We start from the raw sequence: 23,645 nt of genomic DNA, 5'->3' as shown, positions 1-23,645 counted from the left end.
AGTGGAATGTTGCGAACCTCCCTTACATATAAGAAGGCGATGCCTAGCAGAAAAATATGTTTACAAAACATGTTCAATAACATCCCATCCCTTGATTCCTATACTTCAATCCTTAAAGTATGAGGTTAATTCAAATCACTTTTGGAAAAATCATACCCCTCCCCTTTTTTATGATTGCTACAACTCTTTCCTGGATTTATCTACAAACACCTATCTCAATGAATCTCTTCCCTTATACTCATACCCCTATGAAAGCCTTACTTTCTATCCGAAGGTCCATCAATTTATAGGAATAAGTAAAAAAAACATTAAAAACTCAACTCAATTAAATAATGCAGAATTTAACACAATTATTGAAAACAACTGGCCAAACTACATAAAAATTTTCACAGATGGCTCCAAACTCAGTCAGGACTCCCATTGCGGGGCCAGTGTCTATGTTCCTCACAGAAAATTGTGTTTCCCACACAAACTTCCCAAAGAATGCTCCATTTTCTCTGCTGAATGCATAGCTATCATAGAAGCTCTTCTACTCGTCAAATCATTAAATATTAAAAACGCACTCATCCTTTCAGACTCGCTTAGCTCACTACAAAAAATAAGCGCATCCCCACTCAATTCCAGTAGCGACTCTCTAATCTGCTCGATCAGGGGTTAAAATTAATTCTGTCTATATTTTGTCTATATTCTATTGTCTATATTCTGTCTATATTCTCTATATTTTGTTATATATACACACATTATGTACTTCTTGTTTAGTATTAATTTGTACCCTGATGATGCTTAAGTAAAGCGAAACCGGTCGGTTCTTAAATTAATAAATATCGTGGTTTTAAAACAAAAAAATATTTTATTTTATCAAAAATTTTAGTTCAGTATATGTATAGACGAAAAAACGAAAGGTGAGCCATTTTTAAACCTTTTTGTGTTTGATTTTAGAAAAATCGTATTTTAAAATTATATGTTTATTTCTAATAATGAAGTTTTAAACCGTATTTTATCACCTTTAAAAAACAGTCTTTATGGGTAATTGCCTTTTTTTTACCGAAAAGTGCCTGCATGAGCGAGTTGTATATATTTCTCGTATTTTATTTAGTCATTGATATTTTATAATAACCTTGGATGTAGCCTCTCGTTTTCTTTTCTATTATTTTTGTTCTATGATTTTAAATATTCTTTGACGTTTTGAAAAAAAATATTCGCGGGTCGTATATAAATCCTTGATTATGAATTTAATTACTAAAATGTAAACAAACATTTCCGACAAAAATTGTTGTTTTTAGTTTTATTGCACATTTGTTATTTTATACGTCTAATTTCAATAGTGTCTTGTGAACGTTTCATGTTATGTTTGAAACATTTCATAAAAACAGGAAACGGTAATTTTGAAAAGTTCAAAGTTTTTAATGTGTATTGTTTAAATAATTACTATAAAATGTCAGCACCGAAAAAACCCAAATCAAAAAAACGCAACACAGCAGCAACTGACGAGGCGGAATCAGAAATTTTCAAAAAGAGTAAACCCATCAAAAAAAGTGTTGTAGTTAAATGTTTGCAGGACATGAGATCTGTATTTGAATGCACAGAAGAGAAACCTAAAATGCATGTTCAGAATAAGAAACCTGAAAAAATAGTTTCTGTAGTAAAATGTTTGGACGATATGAAATCTAATTTTGAATCTGCAGAAAGTAATGATACAAAAAAAGTTGACCTACGTCAACCAAAAAAAACTATTACAAGTAAATTTCCACCTGCAGCAAGAAGTCTGAGATGTCAGAGAAATGCGACTACAAGTAAACAAGACATGAACGTCGGTACAAACAGTTCAAATAGCAAAATAAGTTGTAAAAATTTGGCAAACCATGAAGACCCAAATAAAATTAAGCTGCTCAAATCTCCAATGAAAAACAGTGGAAATACAATAACAATAAAATCTGAAGAAGATATCGAAGCAAATTCAGTTGACATAAAACAAGAAATCGTGGAGATAAAGGAGGAGCCATACTCTCCTGTTGAAGAAAAACGAACTTCTCTTTCTCCCAAGAAGGGCCGAAGATTGCACATTAAACTAGAGTATGATGAGGTGAAAAAAGAAGACGTTAAACTGGTAAGAACGCTATTTTATTATTTTATTTATCCTTTTTACTATCACAAAGCCTTGAGGTGATTTTTCACAAAAACAGCAATAAACAAATCATCCAAATACATGTTGTTAAAATAATCTTATTTGTTTTGGCAAAAGAAAAGCGTTAAGTGTTACACGGTGGGTTTTACTAAACTCACATCTTCTCAACCTCTAGGGGGGCAACACATTACGCTAAATGCATCATTGCTTGACCTATTTCAGCATATTGCTCGCCATACAATCCCAATGGGAATGTATAGTGAGCGGAATGCTGGAATAGGCCAAACCATGAGAATATAGTGCGTAAACACGATCCTGTTGATAATAATACCATACCTGTTTCCAGGAAGATGCAGTAAAGATAGAAAACACAACAGATTGGCGCCCGGACAACTGGGAGCTGGTCCTGAACAACATTCGGCTGATGAGAGCTGGGGGAGGGGCTCCAGTGGATGAGATGGGATGCGATAAATGTGCTGATCCGGGGGCTCCAGATCACGCAAGTCTTTTTATTTTATATGTCTTCATTCTTGAACTTCGTGCTATTTAATGCAGCCAATCTAAGGATCTTAAAAACATCAGGCTAACGCCCATATGATAAAAACAATTTTCAAGCGGTTACGTAAGAAAAATAATGTTTCAATCAATAATTTAGCATACCCATTGTCCGTAGTGAAAGTTCTTGTGAAAGACCACCATTTACACTTGGGCTTTGTTTAGTGACCAGATATAAATTGTTAACCGTCTTCCAAAATTTATTATTGATTTTGTTTGTTTACATCTCAGGTAGTAAGATACCAATGCCTCATATCCCTCATGCTGTCCAGCCAGACCAAAGACCAGGTCACCTACGCGGCTGTGCAGAGGTTAAGGGAGCACGGACTTACAGTAGACAATGTCATCAACACCTCGGAGGAACAGCTGGGGAAACTCATCTATCCAGTTGGCTTCTGGAAGGTAAAAAACTTACTCTCTATTTAGTTTTTTTTTAAATTTATTTAAGGAGAAAACACAAATACAGACAGTAATTAAAAGATAATTTTGTAAAACAATAACTTAAGAATTCGCCTGCATCCTAACTATTTCTCACAGATTGACTGGTAGATAACAATTTTAAATATTTTTTTACATGTAAATAAGGAAAAAAGTATTAAAAAAATTAGTTTGTATATATGTAGATAATGCTCAGTGTCAAATAAAAGTGTACAAATATTTTTTATACAAGTTTAGAGATAAATCATAAAAAAGTACTTAAAGAGTATAATGAATAAAGTAAGTACACATTTTCCTTTTTTTATAGGAAAACAGACTTCAATTTCTTACCAAAAGTACCATATGTATCAAAAAATATGTTGGAATCCTTCAGGTTTTGGTTTTTATTATACTATTCGCACAATCTTCTGATTGGATCCCTGACACCAGCATTTGTGCTCCTCCGGCTAATATGGAATAAGTCGTTAAGCCTCGTCGTTCTGGGTGGTATTTTAAAGTTTATTAGATTGAGTAAGTCAGGACAGTCAATAAAGTTGTTCCAGATTTTGTACAAGGTCATTAGGTCAGGGTAAGTTCGCCGGTTAGTAAGAGTGGAGACGTTATATTTCGAGTGCATATTTGTGTATCCCCATTTAAGTGCGCTCATTCTGTAGTTGAATTTCTTCTGGATACTTTCAATATTTTCTTTATATATATCATAAAGTGGAGTCCATATGGAGGTGCAGTATTTAAGTTGAAAACGGACCAGCGTATAGTAAAGCTGAAGGTAGGTTTCAGGTTTTCGAAATATGCGTCTGTTTCTGATAACAAAGCCTATCATGCAGTAAGCTTTATTCATAATGTTTTTAATGTGCGCATCGAAATGAAGTTTGGAATCAAAAAGTACGCCAAGTTCTCTTATACAGTATATGTGATTTAGTGAATAGTTACCGATATAATAATTGTGTATGATAGCGTTGATTTTTAGTGAAGCTTATTTGTTTACATTTGTTGTAACTTAGGTAAATTTTGTTTTCATTGCAAAACGCTTTGAACCTTACTAAGTCTCGTTGGATGAGCAGACAATCATTTAAATTCCTAACAATGGCAAATATTTTTATGTCATCGGCTATAAGAGAAATAAACAATGCATGAAACATTCAGAAACATTATTAATAAAAAGTATAAATAACAGCGGACCTAGGATTGATCCCTGTGGTACGCCAGAAGTAACTGGTTCCCATACGGAAGTATTTCCTCGTAACTACACAGTTTGCTGTCTTTTTGTTAAGTATGAGATGAACCAACCTAATAAGTTTCCCCTAATTCCGTATTACATAATTTTTTTTAATAAGAATAAGGTGATCAACCTTGTCAAAAGCTTTTTTGAAATCACAGTAAATTGCATCTACCTGATGGCCTCGATCCATGGTAGTAAACAAGAAATTAGAGCAAATAAGTAAATTACTCACGGTAGATTTGCCTTTGACAAACCCGTGTTGTTGGTGTGTAATTTTGGCAGCAAGCTGGGGATATATATTAGCATGGACAAGTCTTTCCAACAGTTTAGGGATTACCGAGAGAATGGATATTGGCCTGTAGTTTTCCACTCGTTGACGCGAATCACCCTTGTGGACCAGAATGATGTAGACCAGCTTCCACCTGCCAGGGGAAACCCCATCGCTCAGACATTTATTAAATATTATGGTAAGCGGTACACACAATGACGACGCAGCAGATCTAAGGAAAAACGCCAGAATTCCATCGTGACCCGCACTTTTGTTTATGTCTAGCGACTTTAAACTTGATTTCACTTCTTGTTTCGTTAGTTCAATCGTGTGAATATGCGCAAGTCCTGAGTCGTGAACTGATTCAAGTTGATTGATGTCTATTGTGTCATTGACGGAGGAGGGTACAAATGTTGACTTGAAGAATTCAGAGAATTTTGTCATCTCTCTACTTAGAAACACAATTCAAATGAGTTGACCAACCTCTTACGAGTGAATCTCAGGTATGTTATTACTACTACTAATTGTCGAGAAAATACAAAATAAATTTGTACTATTCCTCTACATCAGTGCTCCGCAACCGGTGTGCCGTGGCACACTGGTGTGCCGTGAGTCGGACACAGGTGTGCCGCGGTCAAATTCAATGTATTTGACATTTTACAATATATCATTACGTATTTAATACACAATGACAAAATATTTTTCATAATATTGTCTATTTTTCATTGTCTGCAGATACTGTTAAAAGACGTATTCACAATATATTAGAAACACTAATTAGAAAACTGTTATTGGCTGAAAAATTTGCACTTAAGATCAACGAAACAACCGATATTAAAAATAAAGCACAGTTGATAGCTATTGTACTTTTCGCTGACGAACTTTATTTATCCCTGAAGTGTGGCACTGTGCCCTCTGGTTGGAAAAAAGCGGTAATTCACCCTATTCCCAAGAAAGGTGACCGCTCCAACCCGGCCAACTACCGCCCCATAGCGATCACATCAGTTCTGTCCAAAGTGATGGAACGTGTGATCAACGACAAACTGCTCACATACCTCGAGAAGAACAAAATTATCAACGACCGTCAATACGGATTCCGGCGGAACCGCTCGTGCGGTGATCTTCTCGCGTATGTGACGCATGTTTGGGGGCGGTGCCTGGAACGTCACGGTGAGACCCAAACGGTCAAGGCCTTTGACCGGGTCTGGCACCGAGGACTTGTCAACAAATTGCATTCTTACGGACTTCCCGCATCCCTGTGTACGTGGATTGCTGACTTTTTAAGAGCGGTTAAGAAGATGCTCTGAGGAACTAGCGTCATTGATCCCTTCGGCACCGGTGCGTAGTCGGGATACACGCCAAACGCGCGCCCAACATTTGTACACAGTTGACACTTGTCACATGAGAACGGGTCGCTTCTACGATTCGTTCTTAAGTTCAACAGCTCGGCTGTGGAACGAACTGCCGGCCTCTGTGTTTCCTCCCTCCTACAACATGGGACTCTTCAAGACCCATGTTCACTCCTTCCTCTCCACAAAAAGACCCTCCACACAGCATCCCCAAAGATGACATAGGCCCTGAGGGAAATTATTTTCTTCAGGGCCTCCTGTGTGGAGTAAATATAAAAAAAAAAAAAAAAATTATTTTGTAAGGAGGTTCCAGAGCAAACTACCGGTGAAGAATTTTTTCAAGTAACCGATGATTTCTTCAAAATATTTAATATTAAATGGAGAAATTGCATTGTTGTTTGCACGGATGGCGCTGCGGCAAACAGCGGTAAAAAGGGTTTTGTCTCTTGTGTAAAACAAAAAATCCAACGTTACAATTTACACACTGCTGCATACATCGAGAAGCATTGATGGTCGAACTTTTGAACACGATGAATGAATGCATCAAAATCAACATAATTAAATCAAGTGCCCTAAACTCGCGAAACTTTGGAATACTCTGTGCAGAAATGGGAGCCGAATATGAATCCTTATTGTTTTATACTGAAATTCGTTGGCTATCCCGAGGAAAAGTTTTGGCTAGATTGTTTGAGCTTCGTCACGAGGTGTGTGAGTTTCTTTTAAATCTAAAATGATAATTACTGGATAGCCAAACTTGCATACATGGCTGATATATTCGAGCATTTGAATGAAATTAATAACGAACTTTGGCAGAAAGAGTTGCAAAAAGGATGTTTGGAAATGTACCAAAGGATCAACCATAGTACAATTGAAAACAAACAATTAACTGTGGATCTGTCCCAACAACATTTAAGTATGCTTCAGCAGAAATTTGATCAGTATTTTTATTCCATTAATATGGAACAATACGATTGGATTCGACATCCTTATGCAACCAATGCAACATATTTTACGGAAGCACTGCCTCTGCAAATTCGAGTGGAATTTACAGATTCAAATAATGACATGACATTAAAACTTCACCTCTACGAAGATCAATTAGATGTTTTCTGGATTTACGTTAAAAAAGAATATCCTCACATTTCCGTCAAAGCATTCTTAACACTACTTCCATTTTCAACAACATACTTATGTGAGCAAAGTTTTTCAATGCTTGTATTAATTAAAAATGATAAGCAGTCATGTTTAAAAGGTCTTGACCAAGAACTTCGGGTTGCGCTGTCAAAAATCGAGCCGAATATAAAACTTTTGTGTTCATTGAAACAAGCGCAGGTTAATTTAACAATTAATCGCTCATCAATTTATTATTATTTTATAATAATTACTAAGATTGCGTAAAAATAAATATGTTATAGTTATATGTATGTATGTATACTTTTCAAATAAAAAACAAGAAATTATTGTAAAATTTGTGTATAAATTTAACATCTATATATTTTAGCTTTTGGTGTGCCGCAGAATTCTAGGAAGAAATTTGGTGTGCCGTAGGTGAGAAAAGGTTGCGGAGCACTGCTCTACATAAAAGAGTTTGGTTTTTACCATAGACATATGAATATTAGTAGACCTGCCCTAAGTGATTAAAAGCGTATTATTCCCCACTCCCCATACCGGTTCCATTGGAGCCGGCTGGGCTCGCGTATGGCTTCCCGTGAATCTTGAATGTGACGTCATCATTCTTGTTCGAACTAGCGTCGAGCTATGGTCGAGGCATTTTATGAAATAACACAGCAAAATAGTGGCTTGTGATATGAAAACTTGTAAAATTAGATGTGAAAAAGAGAATAAACCCAATTGTCGTATTACATTCCATATGTAAGCATCATTTTAAGCTTATTCACGTCGTATAATATGAATCAGTTGTAGAAACATATACTATCACATCGAGCCTACATTGGTCGAATGTAGCGATTCTCAAGTGTGCGCATCGTTGTTACTGGGAAGTAAATTATGAACACTTATAAAAGTGTATTAACTAAATACGTAAACAAAATATTCGACTCTGAAAATAGAAGAAATTTTTTTTTGCCGAATTTGGACTTCGCAAATTTGTTCATAACGTGGCGAGTAATTTGCGCTCCCATGTAAAAATGTCTATTCATTCAAAAGCAGATTTTACTTTTAAGAACTAAATGGTGATATTATAATGCGAGATGCCTATATACTGTCAGATTGATTTATTGACGAATCACAGTCAGCTTTACCCCCTTCGTTCTTCAACAGTTGATTTTACCCCTCACCTTTAATTTCTAGTCTATATATTCATATGTCTGTGGTTTTTACCCATTTTCCAACAGCATTTATCTCAGGAATGCTAGGTTTTAGTTCTAAGAGGGATGTCACATTACTGCCGATGGCTTATAAGCTTCTGAATGGTTTATTATCAACTCCAGACATTCTGGCTAAAATACAATTCTAATTCCCAATAATTTCACGCGAGGCCGCCAACACAGGCTTCTGATTCTTCCCAGGTGCAGAAAAAACTTACCAATGGTGATGCCCCTGGGAATACTTACTAGGTTAATTAACTCGTAGGAAATGTGGATATTTTCTACATGTCCTACAACAAATTTAAGCACAAAGTATTATTTATTTAAACTTTAATCCCTATAGTGCGGCTAGCTACATTTGCAGTCTAGAGTATGTAGAGCAGAGGTCCAAAAACTTTTTTGCCCCGTAGACCAGGGGTTCCCAAACTTTTCCAAGTCGTGGCACACTTGAAAATTGGAATTTTCTCACGGCACCCTAGTCATATAATATCTATCTGTGGTAGCTATATTTCATATTTGTACGACTATGAAGAAGAAACCAGTTAAGAAACTAATACAACTCGTATTTAAAATGAACAAGTACATTTATTGGTAGGAAAACATAGGTGAAAATACGATAGAGAATTTAAGAGGAGACACTAATTTCCCACAATATCACATGACATCTTCGTTTTAATTTCACAATGGTACTTTTAAAACCCCCCTTTGACCCCATTTACATCTCATGCACCCCCAATTTTTTTTTACATTGACATTTAATCGATCTTTTTATCTCCACCATGCTGATTTCGGTAACATTCGCCCCATCATCATTCATATCTGATTTGCCGCTGGAAACGCTGTCTTCGAAGACTTCCTCAAAATACTTCATCCATCTCTTTTATTTCTTCCTCATTGGTCAACATTTTTCCATCTTTCAATTTTATCACTTTCATGCTTCCTTTTGGAGCACTCCGGGACCTTTTGTCTTCCTTCCAAAACAGTTTAATGTTTTCTTGGAAGTGGTCTGTCATTTCGATTCCCTCTTCCTCTTCCAGGCGTTTCTTTCGTTCTTTCACTCCAACTCTTACTGTTTTCTTGCATCCCCTGTACACATCTTTCTTATAGACATATGCTTTCTTCTTCTCTGAGACCAGTGCTTTAATCTCATCATTCCACCACGCATCACCTTTCTTCCTACCTTGTGTACTTATTCCACACACCTCTCTACCAGATTCACAAAGAATCACTTTTATGTGGTTCCATGTTTCATCTATATTTAGACCGTCCGTTTCCTTCTCATTCAATCTCATCTCTGCACAATTCACATACTTATTTCTCACATTATCGTTTTGCAGTTTTTATATTTTGACTCTTGTTGGAGTTGATACCGTTTTCACTTTAGAGCACCAACCGCAAAAGAGGTTTACTCTCGACACTACCAGAAAATGGTCAGTTTCAACCTCAGCCCCTCTAAAAACTCTTGTGTCCTCGGTAACGGCTCTCAACCTAGAGTCAATTACTATAAAATCAATAATCGACCTCTCATTTCCTCTTTCCCACGTATATTGGTGGATTGAAGAAAGTATTCGACACAAACAAGTTCCACTCCAAACATATTTCAAGTATTCTGTTCCCGTTGCCATTCGTTCTTTTATCCCCAAACATGCCTAAGGCCGATTCAAAACCGTCATGGCTAATTCACACCCACCTATCAAATCGCCTGCCATTATAATCCTCTCATTCATATTTTTTAGTCTCATTACATCATTCACACCAGTCCAAAAATCATCTTTCTCTTCGTCACTTTCAGAATTAACAGGGGCATAGCAAACAACAAGAATCTGATCCACATTTATTTTATTTATTGTTTCTTTACATTGTATCTTTTTTTACGTTAGAATTTTTAAACTCACTAGGACAAGCCCGTGTTGAGGTTAATAATTTTACAAAATAATGAAAATAAAAAATAGCACAAAGATTACGAGAACAATATTGTTTCATTAACGTTTCTACGAATTGGGTACCTACATGTTACCTATTAATCTAATTCCAGCCGACTCATTACAGTATTAGTACTCATTGTAGTAAACATGTAGAGTGACCATGATATAATATACATAAAAATATAATAAACTATTATTTTTAAAAGGAGATAAAAAATAAAGAGAAAAAAAAATTAAATTATAAAAGGAAAAGGATAAAAAAAAACCACGCTTCCGTTCGCTTTCCCCCCGGTCCTTTATACCCGCGTTATCTCGCCCGCTCCGTACAACCGATCGCAGGGCAGCCACCCGAAAAACTTTCAACAAAACAATAATTGGGCACTACTTTGGCAATTTAAATTTGCATAATTTTTTAACGCTACAATATGTTGGAAATCCTCAGATAGCACAAATAATTTAACCCCTCCGACTTTTCGCGAACTTGAAGCTAAGATGTCTTTACCGAAATGTCAATTTCACGAAAACGTTGTGTTATTACCACCTCACAATCAAAGCTCTATAAATGAAACATTACTGAACGGAGCCGAATAGTAAAAACTGTTTTAGAAAGGTTACAAAATAGGCTTTCAAATTGTTGTATCATAAATAAATATTAACATTTGTAAATATTTTAATTTAGAATGGAAACATGAAAAAATTGTAAAAATGACTCACCTGTAATGTTTTATGTAAAAACGATACTAAAATCACGGATAATGTAAAAAAAAAACACTTATTTCATCGTACAAATGTACAATAAACAATTCTGTCACTTCACTTTTTGACCATTTCATACAAAATATATTTTTAAAAAAATAATTAAACTTGCGAGGCGGGTCGGCACGTAAAACGGCTTTCTTGGCGTCGTTTTACGATTTGGCGGGTAAAATTTGCTTCCACTGAGTAGGTCTTTTTACGGGTTTCTATGGATAACTTTGAATAGAGATGTGAAGCTTCATTCAATACGAATATTCTACTTTTTGTTTTAGGGATGTCACTAGAAGAATAACGGAGTTATGACGATTTTTGTGGAAACACACGCGTTGACGTGTAAACACGCTTATTGTACTTGACTGCTATCGTTATTTTATCGTGTATATCTGCTTACGTTGCTGACCGGTTAATATTCTTTTTAAATGTACACAAGGAATTTGACGACTTAAGGCTATTTAAATAGAAGTGGAGCCTGGTACAAATAATGTCTTTGCCCAAATTACACATTACACACATTATTCTCGGACTTACACATTCATACTGCAACATACATTCAACCATTCTGGGAGACAGTAGCGCTGCAACACCGTGACAAGCCCTCTCCGTATCTGGTCTCCCAGACCAAATGACGAGCCTATCATTATGCTGCTTTGTACCGCTCCCTTTTTTCATACTCTCTGTTATACAAAATACGTCCAAACATTTGCTCACCATTGTATCACACAATTCATTCATTTTTCTTTCCATTCCTCCTCTAATATTTCATGTACCAATTCGACATTGATCACGTTCCGTCCTCCTCTTTGCGCCACCGAAGGGTTGGCAATGTGATGGATAGCGAGCCTCATCGACACCTATGTCATAACATACTGATATTTAGGTATAAAGCACTAGCATACAATATTTAACTTAACCCTGACGCCACCAAAAACCGTTCCATATGTCCAAATGAAGAAACTTAACACTAAAACAAAAAGTATTTTATCACTATAACAAAAATAAACTTTTCGTAGCATAATTGTTTGTAATTACTCCATATCGGCAGAAGACAAACGGCGCGGCTTCAGTTCGATTTCGTCCTTCCTAGGGCGTAGGGGCGGGGAAATGCAGGAATCGCCAGATGATTCACTTCTTGTACGGGTAATCTAGTTAGAAGTAAAAAAAAAAATAACTTTTTTAGAAATTCCAATGTTCTTTTTCCCGTACAAAATATTTGTCCATCGAAGAATATTTATTTTCCCATACAAACAATGAATTTTTTTAACCTAAAAACTATCTTAAAATATTAGAATTTCTAAAAAAATATACTTTTAAAATCAAGTAGAATCACCCCTCGAAGTTAGCACACTTTAGCCCCGGGCACCCTGTATAATTTTTGAAATTATATTTGGCTTTGAGATATTTATTAAATTTTCCCTGTCATCCATGGGTTAACTATGTGTACTGATGTGTAACCTTTTTTGTACTACATGTAACCTTATACATTAATTTATTATGTATGTCAACAATTTTTTTTGTAATTTTCATTATGGTTTTGCAATGTATTGGTATTTTGCTAAGCAATTAAATAAATAGGCCTTATACAGGGTGTATCGGCACTAACCCGACAAACTTTAACCAGCTATTCCTTAGCACATTTGGAGTAAAAAATGTTATGTGCACTTTGCTGTCCGGTAACGTTTTTTTTTAATAAAAAATTAATTAAACATATTTTCACCACATGTCACCACTGTTTTATCCTTTGTCAAAATTTGAAAGCAACATCGCAACTCTCGCGTGTTGCTGCGAACGAAGCCCGTATTACATAATCCAGTACCAGAAAAGAAATATTTTATTTAACAATAATGATTATTCACATTTTTCGTATGCGAATCACTGATTGTCTTCTTGTATTGTACACATCAGTTTTATTTTTGTATCTAAATTGTTTCACCTCTGGAATGCTTTGGTTTCACCTCTTACGCGTTTCACGTATTAAATAGTCTAATTTTGAAACTAAGAAACTAATTAGTAGATTTCCTGAATTTATAATCGAAGTCCAATAATTCTGAGCACTTTTAAAAACAATTTTCCTCACTTAGGTACTTATCAATAATAATAATTGGATTATTTGAACAGCGCCGTTGTTTTTTAAATCACCGTAAGTGCTCTGTCAAAATGTTACTTGCTAGGCTATCCTACAACGTATATTTTTTAATAAATTTAGTTATTTACAACTTCGCGGAATGTGATTTATGAATATTATTGCTTATGTTAAAAGCCTTCCAGAATTACCGGAATATAACGAGCAGCTTGACACACTTAAGTTTATTTCCACTAATTTGAAGGTACAAAGAATGTATAGTTTTAAAAACAATCCCGATGAATCAAAAAACGGTTCATATAAAACTGCTGCGCAACACACTGAGACAAAGGAAAGCACTCACACAAACGTCATGACTGCATTGGATTGACCACCTGCAAATGAATGCTGCCAGATTGCTAATTTATTTAAACAATAATTATTAAATTTTATTTAAAATATCGCAATTTTTTTAAAAAATCGACAATAAATTACAACTATAATTTAAAAAAAATATTCTTAACCCCACGCTTTTTCGTAATTGATTAATTAATTCAGAATTTAAACGTTGCTTGAAATGACTAGCCGTATTTGGTGACCAGATCTGAATATCCAGGTTCAGAATTTAAACGTTGCTTGAAATGACTAGCCGTATTTGGTGACCAGATCTGAATATCCAGGTTTAGAATTTAAACGTTGCTTGAAATGACTAGCCGTATTTGGTGACCAGATCTGAATATCCAGGTTCAGAATTTAAACGTTGCTTGAAATGACTAGCCGTATTTGGTGACCAGATCTGAATATCCAGGTTTAGAATTTAAACGTTGCTTGAAATGACTAGCCGTATTTGGTGACCAGATCTGAATATCCAGGTTCAGAATTTAAACGTTGCTTGAAATGACTAGCCGTATTTGGTGACCAGATCTGAATATCCAGGTTTAGAATTTAAACGTTACTTGAAATGACTAGCCGTATTTGGTGACCAGATCTGAATATCCAGGTTCAGAATTTAAACGTTGCTTGAAATGACTAGCCGTATTTGGTGACCAGATCTGAATATCCAGGTTTAGAATTTAAACGTTGCTTGAAATGACTAGCCGTATTTGGTGACCAGATCTGAATATCCAGGTACTTCCTCACCTTCCACTCCTTCCCTTAGCCATAAAACTTACCCCAATTCAACATAAAAATTGTTTAAATTATCGGATGTAATGAAATGCATAATAATTAGACCCCAAAATACTTAATTATTCAGGGAAATAAACCCCTGAGTCATCAGTTGGAAATACCAACGACATTAAGTGAAATTAACAATGCAATAATCCTATTATTGCATTGTTTAAAATTTCACTTAATTATTAGCATTAGCAAATAATATTGGGATTAGCAAATAATAATTTACGACAATTTACTCGGAAATCAATAAAGCCAGAATAATAAAAAAAGAAAGTTATCACTTACGTCGTCTGTAAGTGGCTTTACCAAAGTTTGATAATGCCGTCAGAAGGTGAAACAGCTGTCACGCGTAATAATAATTACAACTAGCAGAACTTGTTTATAAACACACTGTTTTTATAAATTTTTTAATAAGACTGTTAAAATAAAAAAAATCTCTAAATTGAAATGGAGTTCTACAAACTAAACTTAAAATCAAATAAATTTATTGCGAAGGTTCAAAGTACTGTACTGTAATATTATATTAAATAATTTTTACGTGTTTAATTATTGTTTAAAGTCAGATTAAAGCGATTAAAAAACCCACCTGGCAATTCTTATTCGAGTTTCGTTGTTTTTACGTATTGGCGCGCTTACAAGCATCAGTCGTCTCATTTTTAACCATTAATATTTAGTGTGTAGGAAAGAGAGAAGACGCTTTTCGACACACTTGTCGAAAAACTTGTTGAATGCCGACGGGCATACTCTTCTACAGATTTTATTAAATATTGATATGTAGGTAATATTGATGTGTAAATGAATGACATTGTGAGAATTTTACCAATAAATAATAAATGAAAATGCGGACATGTAGTTTATGTTAATTTTTTTATTGGAGCATTTGTTCGAAGTGACTACCATTATTTTCGATGCAAGCGTGTAGTCTTGTTATATTTTGATTATTTAAGTTTGCAGGATTTGCTTTAATTTCTGCAGCGGCTTCCATCACTCGTTCGAGCAGTTGCTCTCTTGAGGCTATTGGCTTAGCATACACTTTTTCCTTGAGAGCCCCCCACAGGTAGTAATCCAGGGGGGTCAGGTCGGGTGATCTTGGTGGCCAAGCAATGGCCGGACTTCCACGGCCTATCCAACGACCAGGAAACTCGACATCCAAGTAGTTCCGCACGGCAATCGAATAGTGTGGTGGGGCTCCATCGTGCTGGAACCACATTCTCCGTAGTAATTCGAGGTTCACATCTTCCAGAATCTCGCCCAGTTGCACTTGTAAGAACTCCAAATACATCGGTCCATTTAGTCTGGGAGGCAACTCGATTGGACCGAGTATTTGATTTCCCAGGATTCCTGCCCACATGTTGATGGAAAATCTGTCCTGGCTCGACGACTCCCGAACAAGCTTGGGGTTTTGTTCAGCCCAATGGTGCAAGTTGTGCACATTTAGCACTCCTGTTTTAGTGAACTGTGCTTCGTCGGTAAACAATATGTTTTTCATGAAGTCTGCATCTCTTATGACATTATGCAGCATTCTTCTGCAGTACACGACTCTGGAAAAGTGGTCATTCTCCATGAGGCCTTGGCAGCGCCTATAGTGAAAAGGTTTGAGCCCGTGCTTCTTCAGAACTCTCCATACCGCCATGTGTTCCCTGTGTCCTATCATCAGAGCGACCCGACGCACGGACAGCGTGGGGTCTTCGGTAATTAAGTTCAGGATTCTCTCCTCAACTGCCACAGGAACGATGTTGTGTCCTCCGCCGGCGCCTTCAATCCGTCCGATGCCACAGTCACGCAATTGTTGATACATCTGAAACAAAACAACAAATAACAACTGCTTTTATTATTCAGCTCAGTAATAATGTCAAATAAACAATCGCGGGCTTTTTCACTCATTTTATTTTTAAAGAACACTTATTTTAGGCACATATCAGAAAACTTACGTTTTCTCTTCATTTATTTCATTTTTTTATAGTAAAATGTATAACAAAGTGTTTTAAATTATAATTTTCTTAACTAGGTACGGTTGATATCTTGGATTCACAGGGGTGAAATTGAATTCAAGTAATTTAAATAATCCCATGGTGAGAAAGGGAGTGAATTCAATTGCAGTGAATGATGCATTTATTAGAGATTAAAATTAATTAACTTTTTAAAACGCCGTTTAGTGACCACTGAACACAAATCACCTAAAGTACAATTTACATTTTTAAAGTTGGTGGCCCCTTGTTATGTTTTTAATGTTCCCAGTTTAAATTTCAAAAGCGCTTTTTGGCATTATCAATGAATGTAAATAGTTTCAATAAACAATTGATAGGGTACAAACCTGGACAAAGGTAGCATGGTGTGGGACGCGTCTTCCAGGAAACCTCATGCGATACTCCCTTACGGCTGCTCGTGAATTTCCATTGCAAAATCCATAAACAAAAACAATATCTGCTTGCTCGGCAGGTGGATAATTGAGGGGCATATTTCAACAGTAAAAACTTAGATAACAAAACAAAAACGAAACTAGAAACTTGATGACATGCGAACTCCCAAAACAGCACTGACCACTGATACGAGACGGGGTGGCGGGAACCACACGGGACTTGAGACAGAATATGTGTGAAAGAGATGACAGTAGCGCGGCGTTGCCAATTATTTTACCCCTATACTGTGGGCAGTAGCGGAGTGTGGAAATTTTATTTATTTTTTGTTTTTAAAAGAAAAAAAATGTTACCGGACAGCAAAGTGTACATAACATTTTTTACTCCAAATGTGCTAAGGAATAGCTGGTTAAAGTTTGTCGGGTTAGTGCCGATACACCCTGTATAATATGTAGATGATAAATGTTTCCATTTTTCCCTCTTTTACTTGCAGACTAAGGCGAAATACATAAAGAAAACCACCCAGACCTTGGCAGACGAGTATGCCGGGGATATTCCCGACACGGTGGAGAAACTCTGCAAACTTACGGGAGTGGGGCCCAAGATGGCGCATATTTGCATGAGTGTCGCTTGGAACAAAGTCACCGGAATCGGTTAGTAATGAGCCATTGTTGATCGTATCGTCGCCGTTCAGGCAAAAGTCACTGAGACCTGTACGAGTTTTGAAATATTCTGGACCCTGGTAGAGATCTTATGCACATCATCGATGATCGTCCTAAAAGCCGTTACCTAAAAATCTTCCTTTTCACACGTCTTCTATGAAAACGAAAAAAACAAGTTATCAGAATGTCGAATTTATTTAATTATTATATTCCCATACACATGTCGCAAACGTATTTTTCTTTTGATATGCATAACTATTCCATAATATTACACAGCTATAAAACGAGCAAAAAAAAGATTTTTTTTGTTTCATAAAACGGCAGTAAAATTAGACATATTATATACTTATTCGTTAATAATTTTACCTTAAAAATAATATACTATTATCGTTATAAAGTTTATGTTATATTATAGTTCCTGTCCGGGACGTCTTATTCCCATATTTGTAACATTTCCAATTCAAACATCAACGTGATGAAGTTCCTCATATTTATTAATGTATGCATACCAATAAAATATTATGTATCTGAATCTTCAATTTAGGTACTTTTGGATACTAAGTTATGAATATAAATATCGTAAAGGTTCCGTCAATTATAGAAGAATGGTCAATGTAAACCATCAATATTATTATGTATATCCTAAAAACATGGCCGGCACTGTGGCGAGTAAAATGTTGGCGCCCCTTGTCAGAAACAGTAGACGCCAGTAGGTGATCGCTGTAATCAATAATATTATTGTTTCCTAAAGACAGGGCTGACACTGTGGCGAGTAAAATGTTGGTGCCCCTTGTCAGAAACATTAGACGCCAGTAGGTAGCTAGTAGGTGATCACAGTAATCAATAATATTTAGATATTTTTGTATTTTTGACTAGCGCTGTTTTTATGAAAAATAATCTCAAGGGCAATGTGTTAAGACTGTTAGGTATTATCAGCACCTTGGCAATTCGACTCCAGGAGCAAACTGCTCCAATTGTGTAGGGCCGGCCCTGCTTAGACACACAATTCAAATGAGTTGACCAACACCTTGAGAGCAGATCTCAATATGGGGGCTTAAGGACACTGTCAATATACTAATTCCTTTTGAATGCTTCATGATGACGCGGATAAGAGCTCTGCCTGGAAATACGCAGATACTAAATTTGAATGTTAGAGAAATAATTAATAAATAAAACTTCGAAATTTCCATTACATAAACTAAACCCATATTTTAAAATTAATTTAACGCTATCTGAAGTCCCAAGAGTCGCCTGGGCTTTAGTTTTTCGAAATCAGATGTAGACAGTGACTTCCCCCTTGTTTTGAAGGTCAAGTGTGTAAAATTTCATCAATCTCAAAATAAAACTGTAAATTTCTATAAAAATCAAATCAAGTGTTGAATTTTACCTGAATGGTGATGATATTGTATTGTATGGTTCAACAAACATAAAAATCTTTGCGAGGGAGAAATCGTTGTCAAAAAGAATAATATATGTGTGCATTGCGGCAGGAGGAATCAAACTCCACTGAAGTTTTGGTGTTTTCTAATTCCAGCGGCGTAAATATGTCTCCTAAGCCAGATACTTCTATTTAATGCCGTTCGTTCAATTCTTCTGCAGATTTCTTCTCGACGTACTACCAGAACAGCTCTTGTATTTACCTTTTTAAGCTGTCATACCCTTAAATTAAATATGCCATTCCTGAGAGAAAGTCCAATTATATCCAATATGTCCTAAATCCTGTATCTAAATTTCGCTAACAAACAATTAGTTAATGTTAATTAATCTTAAGTGACATACAAGGTAAGTATGGTGCTGTATATTATCTCCATATATAGTTAGTAATAATAATATATATCATTGTAGAAATGTAGAGTGATTTTGCACAAAAACGGCGCTATACAAATCATCCAAATATTATTATTACTAAGCATTCGACTCATAGACCTATATTGTGCCTCCTGATTCCATAACGTGTCTTCCTAGGTACTTGAACCTTCTTCCAATCAAGGCAGAACATTGACATCATAGGTGAATTGTTGTTTCTTCGGCCTCTTCACATTTCCCAAACTATTGGTCCCTTCCAATAGGGAATTCTCTTCACACCAAAAAATCACTTATTATTAATTATTCACATGTGGAAACACTTCAGACACAAGAATACATAGTTTTTATAATTTTCAAAAATCATTTATTAAAGTTATAATGACTTTAAAAACAGGCGCGAACGAAATATTTCAATGCAGCTAAAAACGCCCGGTGTTTGATCAAACGTTCAAGGGCGAACGATGACGTCACTGTTGACCGGCCCGAGTAGATCCTGCAAACCGATGGCGGCGGCAGCGGCAAAGGTGTGACGTAGCACTTGTGACGTAGCGGTCAAAATGGCGCATGAAATAGCACGCAATTTTTAAAACAACTACGAAAAATTGAAAATGCATTTAAAAAAAAAAGAAAAAAAAGAGGCACATAATAAAATAATTATCTTTATTGAAATAAATTATTTACAAAATGCACGAGAATTCCCTATTGGAATAACAAACTTCGTTCTTTTTATAGGTGTGGACACGCATGTTCACCGCATATCTAACCGAATCCACTGGCTACCGAAACCTACGAAAAATCCTGAAGGAACGAGAGAGTCCCTACAATCATGGCTGCCCTACGAACTGTGGTCGGAAGTCAACCATTTGTTGGTTGGCTTCGGTCAGACTGTCTGTCTGCCGGTTGGGCCCAACTGCGACCTCTGCCTCAACGCAGACATCTGTCCTTACCCCAGGGAGCCAAAGAAGACCAAAAAAAAATAGGGAGTTCAAATATTCATGTCTAAGGCCCTTCTTTCACAGGGATATGCAAGTATCTGATACTCATGCTGTGTCACAAACAACTTGTTGCGCACAGTCTGTTCACATCACTACAGAAATCATGAGACCCGCATCGCCACCAATCATTGTTAAATTCTCATAACTTTGAAACTAGAATGCTTTCATAACCTCAGGCCACCTGCAGACCAAGACTTTAGTTGCGGCGACAGTTGGAAACTATTCCAAAATTCAAAAAAGTCTCCCTAGGTTTGCGTCGCTCTTATTCATATACCGTAATGGATTTTTATGCCCGCAACTGTCGCTGCCTCTCATCTGCGGGTTACCTCACTCACAAACAAACAGGTGCTGTAACTATCATTTTTATATCCTGTCATTCTTTGTTGATGACAAAACATCTGACGTGAGTGAGAACAATCCCGCCCGGCTGGTCGGCGACTGGCGGCTGGCAGGAGACTGACATCACTGACTAGTTTACAGAATGTCTCGACGATGCGAGTGGGAACTATCTCACCCGGCTATTCACGGCAAACTGGTGCAAATATTAGACGCAAATATTAGACGGTAGTCGCCAAATTACTTGAATCGCCGATACTTGCTTATCCTTGTGGTAGAAGGGCCTAAATTGTGTTGTATATATTATAAACATTATTATGTGTTTAATTTTTAAGGACATCAAATACTCATTCAAATAGAGTGGTAGATAGTCTCAGTATCGCCCTGGTGAAAGACTTTAAAGTTTTGGTGACCAGATCTGAAGTCAGATACTTCTCAAACTTCCCCTTCCCCATCTCCTTCCATTCCCCATTACCTTCAGCCTCGCAACATATCCCATTAAAATTGTGGATGCCGGTTCCATGATAAATTAACACAATGACAATTCAACACACCTTTATAAAGCGATATAAAGTCATTAAAAATGATGAAAAACTAACCTATATAACCTTTAATAGTGATATAATTTTTAAAGGTTGTTGAAATGTCACTGTGTTAGTTTGCCGGTCACTACTATTAAATACATAATTTTTAAGTAATAAATAAATTTCATACTCAATAAGGCAATAATTCGGTTAGAGATATATTGTCACTCTTCCGGTTGAAAAGCAATCATACAAATAAAATTTTATTTTTAGCAGTATTTTTTTTTTTAATGTTACACCTTACAAGAGTGCCCCTGTCTGTACAGTGTAAAGGGTGACAGATTACGCTATAAGTTCAAAGCATTTTATATAACTCCATATTGCTTGCCATACAATCCCATACAGACCTGTCATTTAAAAGGATGATGTGTTATAAGTTTTGGCCTTGCAACGAAATGCGCTGTGATCTGCTAGCCAGGCTATATTTGAAAATTATTCCATTATATTTGAAAATTCCTGCCTACGATAGGAGAGGAGTCGGATCAATTTACGGAGCGTAATTACGCGGCTGTCATCTGTCAAAGTGACAGATCCCATACAAAGAAATGATATTCTGCGGCAGTCCCCCAATTGATCTGACCCCCTCTCCTCAGCAAGATTATAGCATAGTGTGTCACCCCAACATATAATACGTATATGCCACGCCCAAATTAAATGCGCATAATACTAACTAATACTAATGTCTAGAAACTCGTAGTACAAGCGGGAAACTGAAGAATCTACACCACATGGGGAAAAATTCAAATCACAAACACGTCACATAAATTATTTTAAATATTCACCGTTAACTTCCAAGCACAGTTGGGTCCGTCTGATGATTGATTATTGCACTATTTGAATCATGACGGAGTTAATTTTTACCTTGTCGAAGGCATCGATGATAAGTCTCAAAATCAAAACATTAAAAACGTACAACTGTTTTCAAACACGTCGAACGCATCGATGATAAATCTTAAAGTATCACTATCAAAACAATAATAACGCATATTAAAACACACAAATTTCGACCACAATTCGCTTTTATGTTTAAATTAACGAGAAAACTTCTTAAAGCAAAAATGCAATGTAAACAATGTATAAACAATCACATAAATACGGCCACCTGCGGCGACCCATAAACCAAAACTGACCTACTTACGATTTAACAGAAATGTGACATCTGCTTATCGTGCGTCTCTTTCCTTCATATGTTAGTTGAACCCAGCATACTAGAGAAAGCTATATTTTGCGAATATGTCAGAAATAGGTATGAATTTTAGAACAACAGATGTTTTAACCCTGCAGAGCAAAAATATTTTATGATTACACCGGATTAAATGAAGGGTGATTTCAAAATAATGCTTTAAATCCGGGTTTCTTTTTTTGTTTTACTTTTAAATAGTTTTAATTAGTTGGGTACTTTGATCTTCAGTAATAATTTATAAGAATTTGATTTCTGACTCGATTTACTCGAAAACGAAAGCTCAAATCAAAAAAAATTATACTACAAAATCGACTCCAAATGTGATGTAGATTCACCAGTTTCCCGCTTGTACTACGAGTTTCCGGACACCGTGTATAGCGTAACGTCTCTAAAGCTTAAAGACAGGGGATTAAGGTAGGGGCTGTAGGAAGGAATTTATTAATGGTATTTGAAGCCTGGATTATATGAAGGAGGAAAAACAGTGTTATACTACGGTATGCTCATGTTCATTTTATATATACACATATGTTATTATACTGTTTTACCTCATTTTTTAAAATTTGCTGTAGGATATTACATTTTAATCAGTATTAGTTTGTTGCTGAGAAGCTAGTTTGTATTTAACTCTGTATTGTTATTATTAGGTTGTTCCAAAATACATTGTTCTGTATTTGTTTGTTATTTTTTTAGTTATTTAAATAAAACTGTTGAATACAAAATTACACGTCATGTTTCTTTTTATCTTTATCCAGCAATATTATTATTCCTTTACAACCGGCTTCATACAAGTATGTTTGTCTTTAAAAACATTCTGACAGAAAATAAATCTATTTTTGCGAACAGAACCGGTGTCCATCGAAAGTGCGAGAGCTACGTAAGTAGGGTAGGTACCTTCATGCGCATGTGTTTCAACCACTAAGTCACCCTGGATTATTATTATTATTAGTAAGGACGGGCTGTTTCACTAAAAATCATTAATAATCAAACAAAAATGATCAATTCTCCCCTGCTTAATATTTTCAAAAAATATAATTCCTTAACATAATCACCCACGTACCAACAATTAAGAAAACCCTTAGGTCATTAATTTTAACAGGTGTATAAACACTGCTGGATTTCCAAATATTTTGGTTATTCCAATTCTTAATGAATCATTTTTGAACATTATAGAAATTTAAATGGGTGGGGATAAATAAAATCATATAAATACGTGTGGACATATCCACAGTTTGATAATGGCCTCAAAAGCCGAAACAGCTGTCACATTAAAAACTGTAAAAATAACAAATACTTGCAGAACTTAATAATTATTATAACATTATTAAATTTGATTTATTTTAAATTTATTTAAAAAATTATTGGATTCTCCATATCAATAAGCAAGTACTCTCTAAGGACGAGAACAATTTTCAAATCAAATTTCAGAGATAAAATTCAAGTTATTATTTCATCATGAGCAGTTGTTTCACAGTACTTGGATAATAACCACAGACATAGGAATTAATAGACGAGAAGATAATGGCGA

General features: G+C 35.7%; 1 protein-coding gene across 2 annotated transcripts; it reads left to right on the top strand.

Moving 5' to 3' along the window:
* The first annotated feature begins 1,196 nt into the window (after positions 1-1,196).
* Positions 1,197-22,766, top strand: Nthl1 (Nth-like DNA glycosylase 1). Of its 2 annotated transcripts, XM_089637881.1 has the most exons (5): positions 1,197-2,107; positions 2,472-2,624; positions 2,912-3,082; positions 17,048-17,207; positions 19,755-22,766. In XM_089637881.1, exons 1-5 carry the CDS (start codon positions 1,343-1,345, stop codon positions 20,000-20,002), a joined length of 1,497 nt encoding a protein of 498 aa, XP_089494007.1. In that variant the 5' UTR covers positions 1,197-1,342; the 3' UTR covers positions 20,003-22,766. The 2 variants fall into 2 exon arrangements, with proteins under 2 accessions (XP_089494007.1, XP_089494008.1); XM_089637882.1 differs by lacking the exon at positions 2,472-2,624.
* The last annotated feature ends 879 nt before the right edge of the window (positions 22,767-23,645 follow it).

The sequence above is a fragment of the Hesperophylax consimilis genome, chromosome 12, assembly GCF_061612785.1.
Source record: "Hesperophylax consimilis isolate HC1 chromosome 12, BYU_Hcon_1.0, whole genome shotgun sequence".
Lineage (NCBI taxonomy): Eukaryota > Metazoa > Arthropoda > Insecta > Trichoptera > Limnephilidae > Hesperophylax > Hesperophylax consimilis.
Note: the sequence above shows the minus strand (reverse complement) of the source record. Positions and strands in the feature narration are given on the sequence as shown.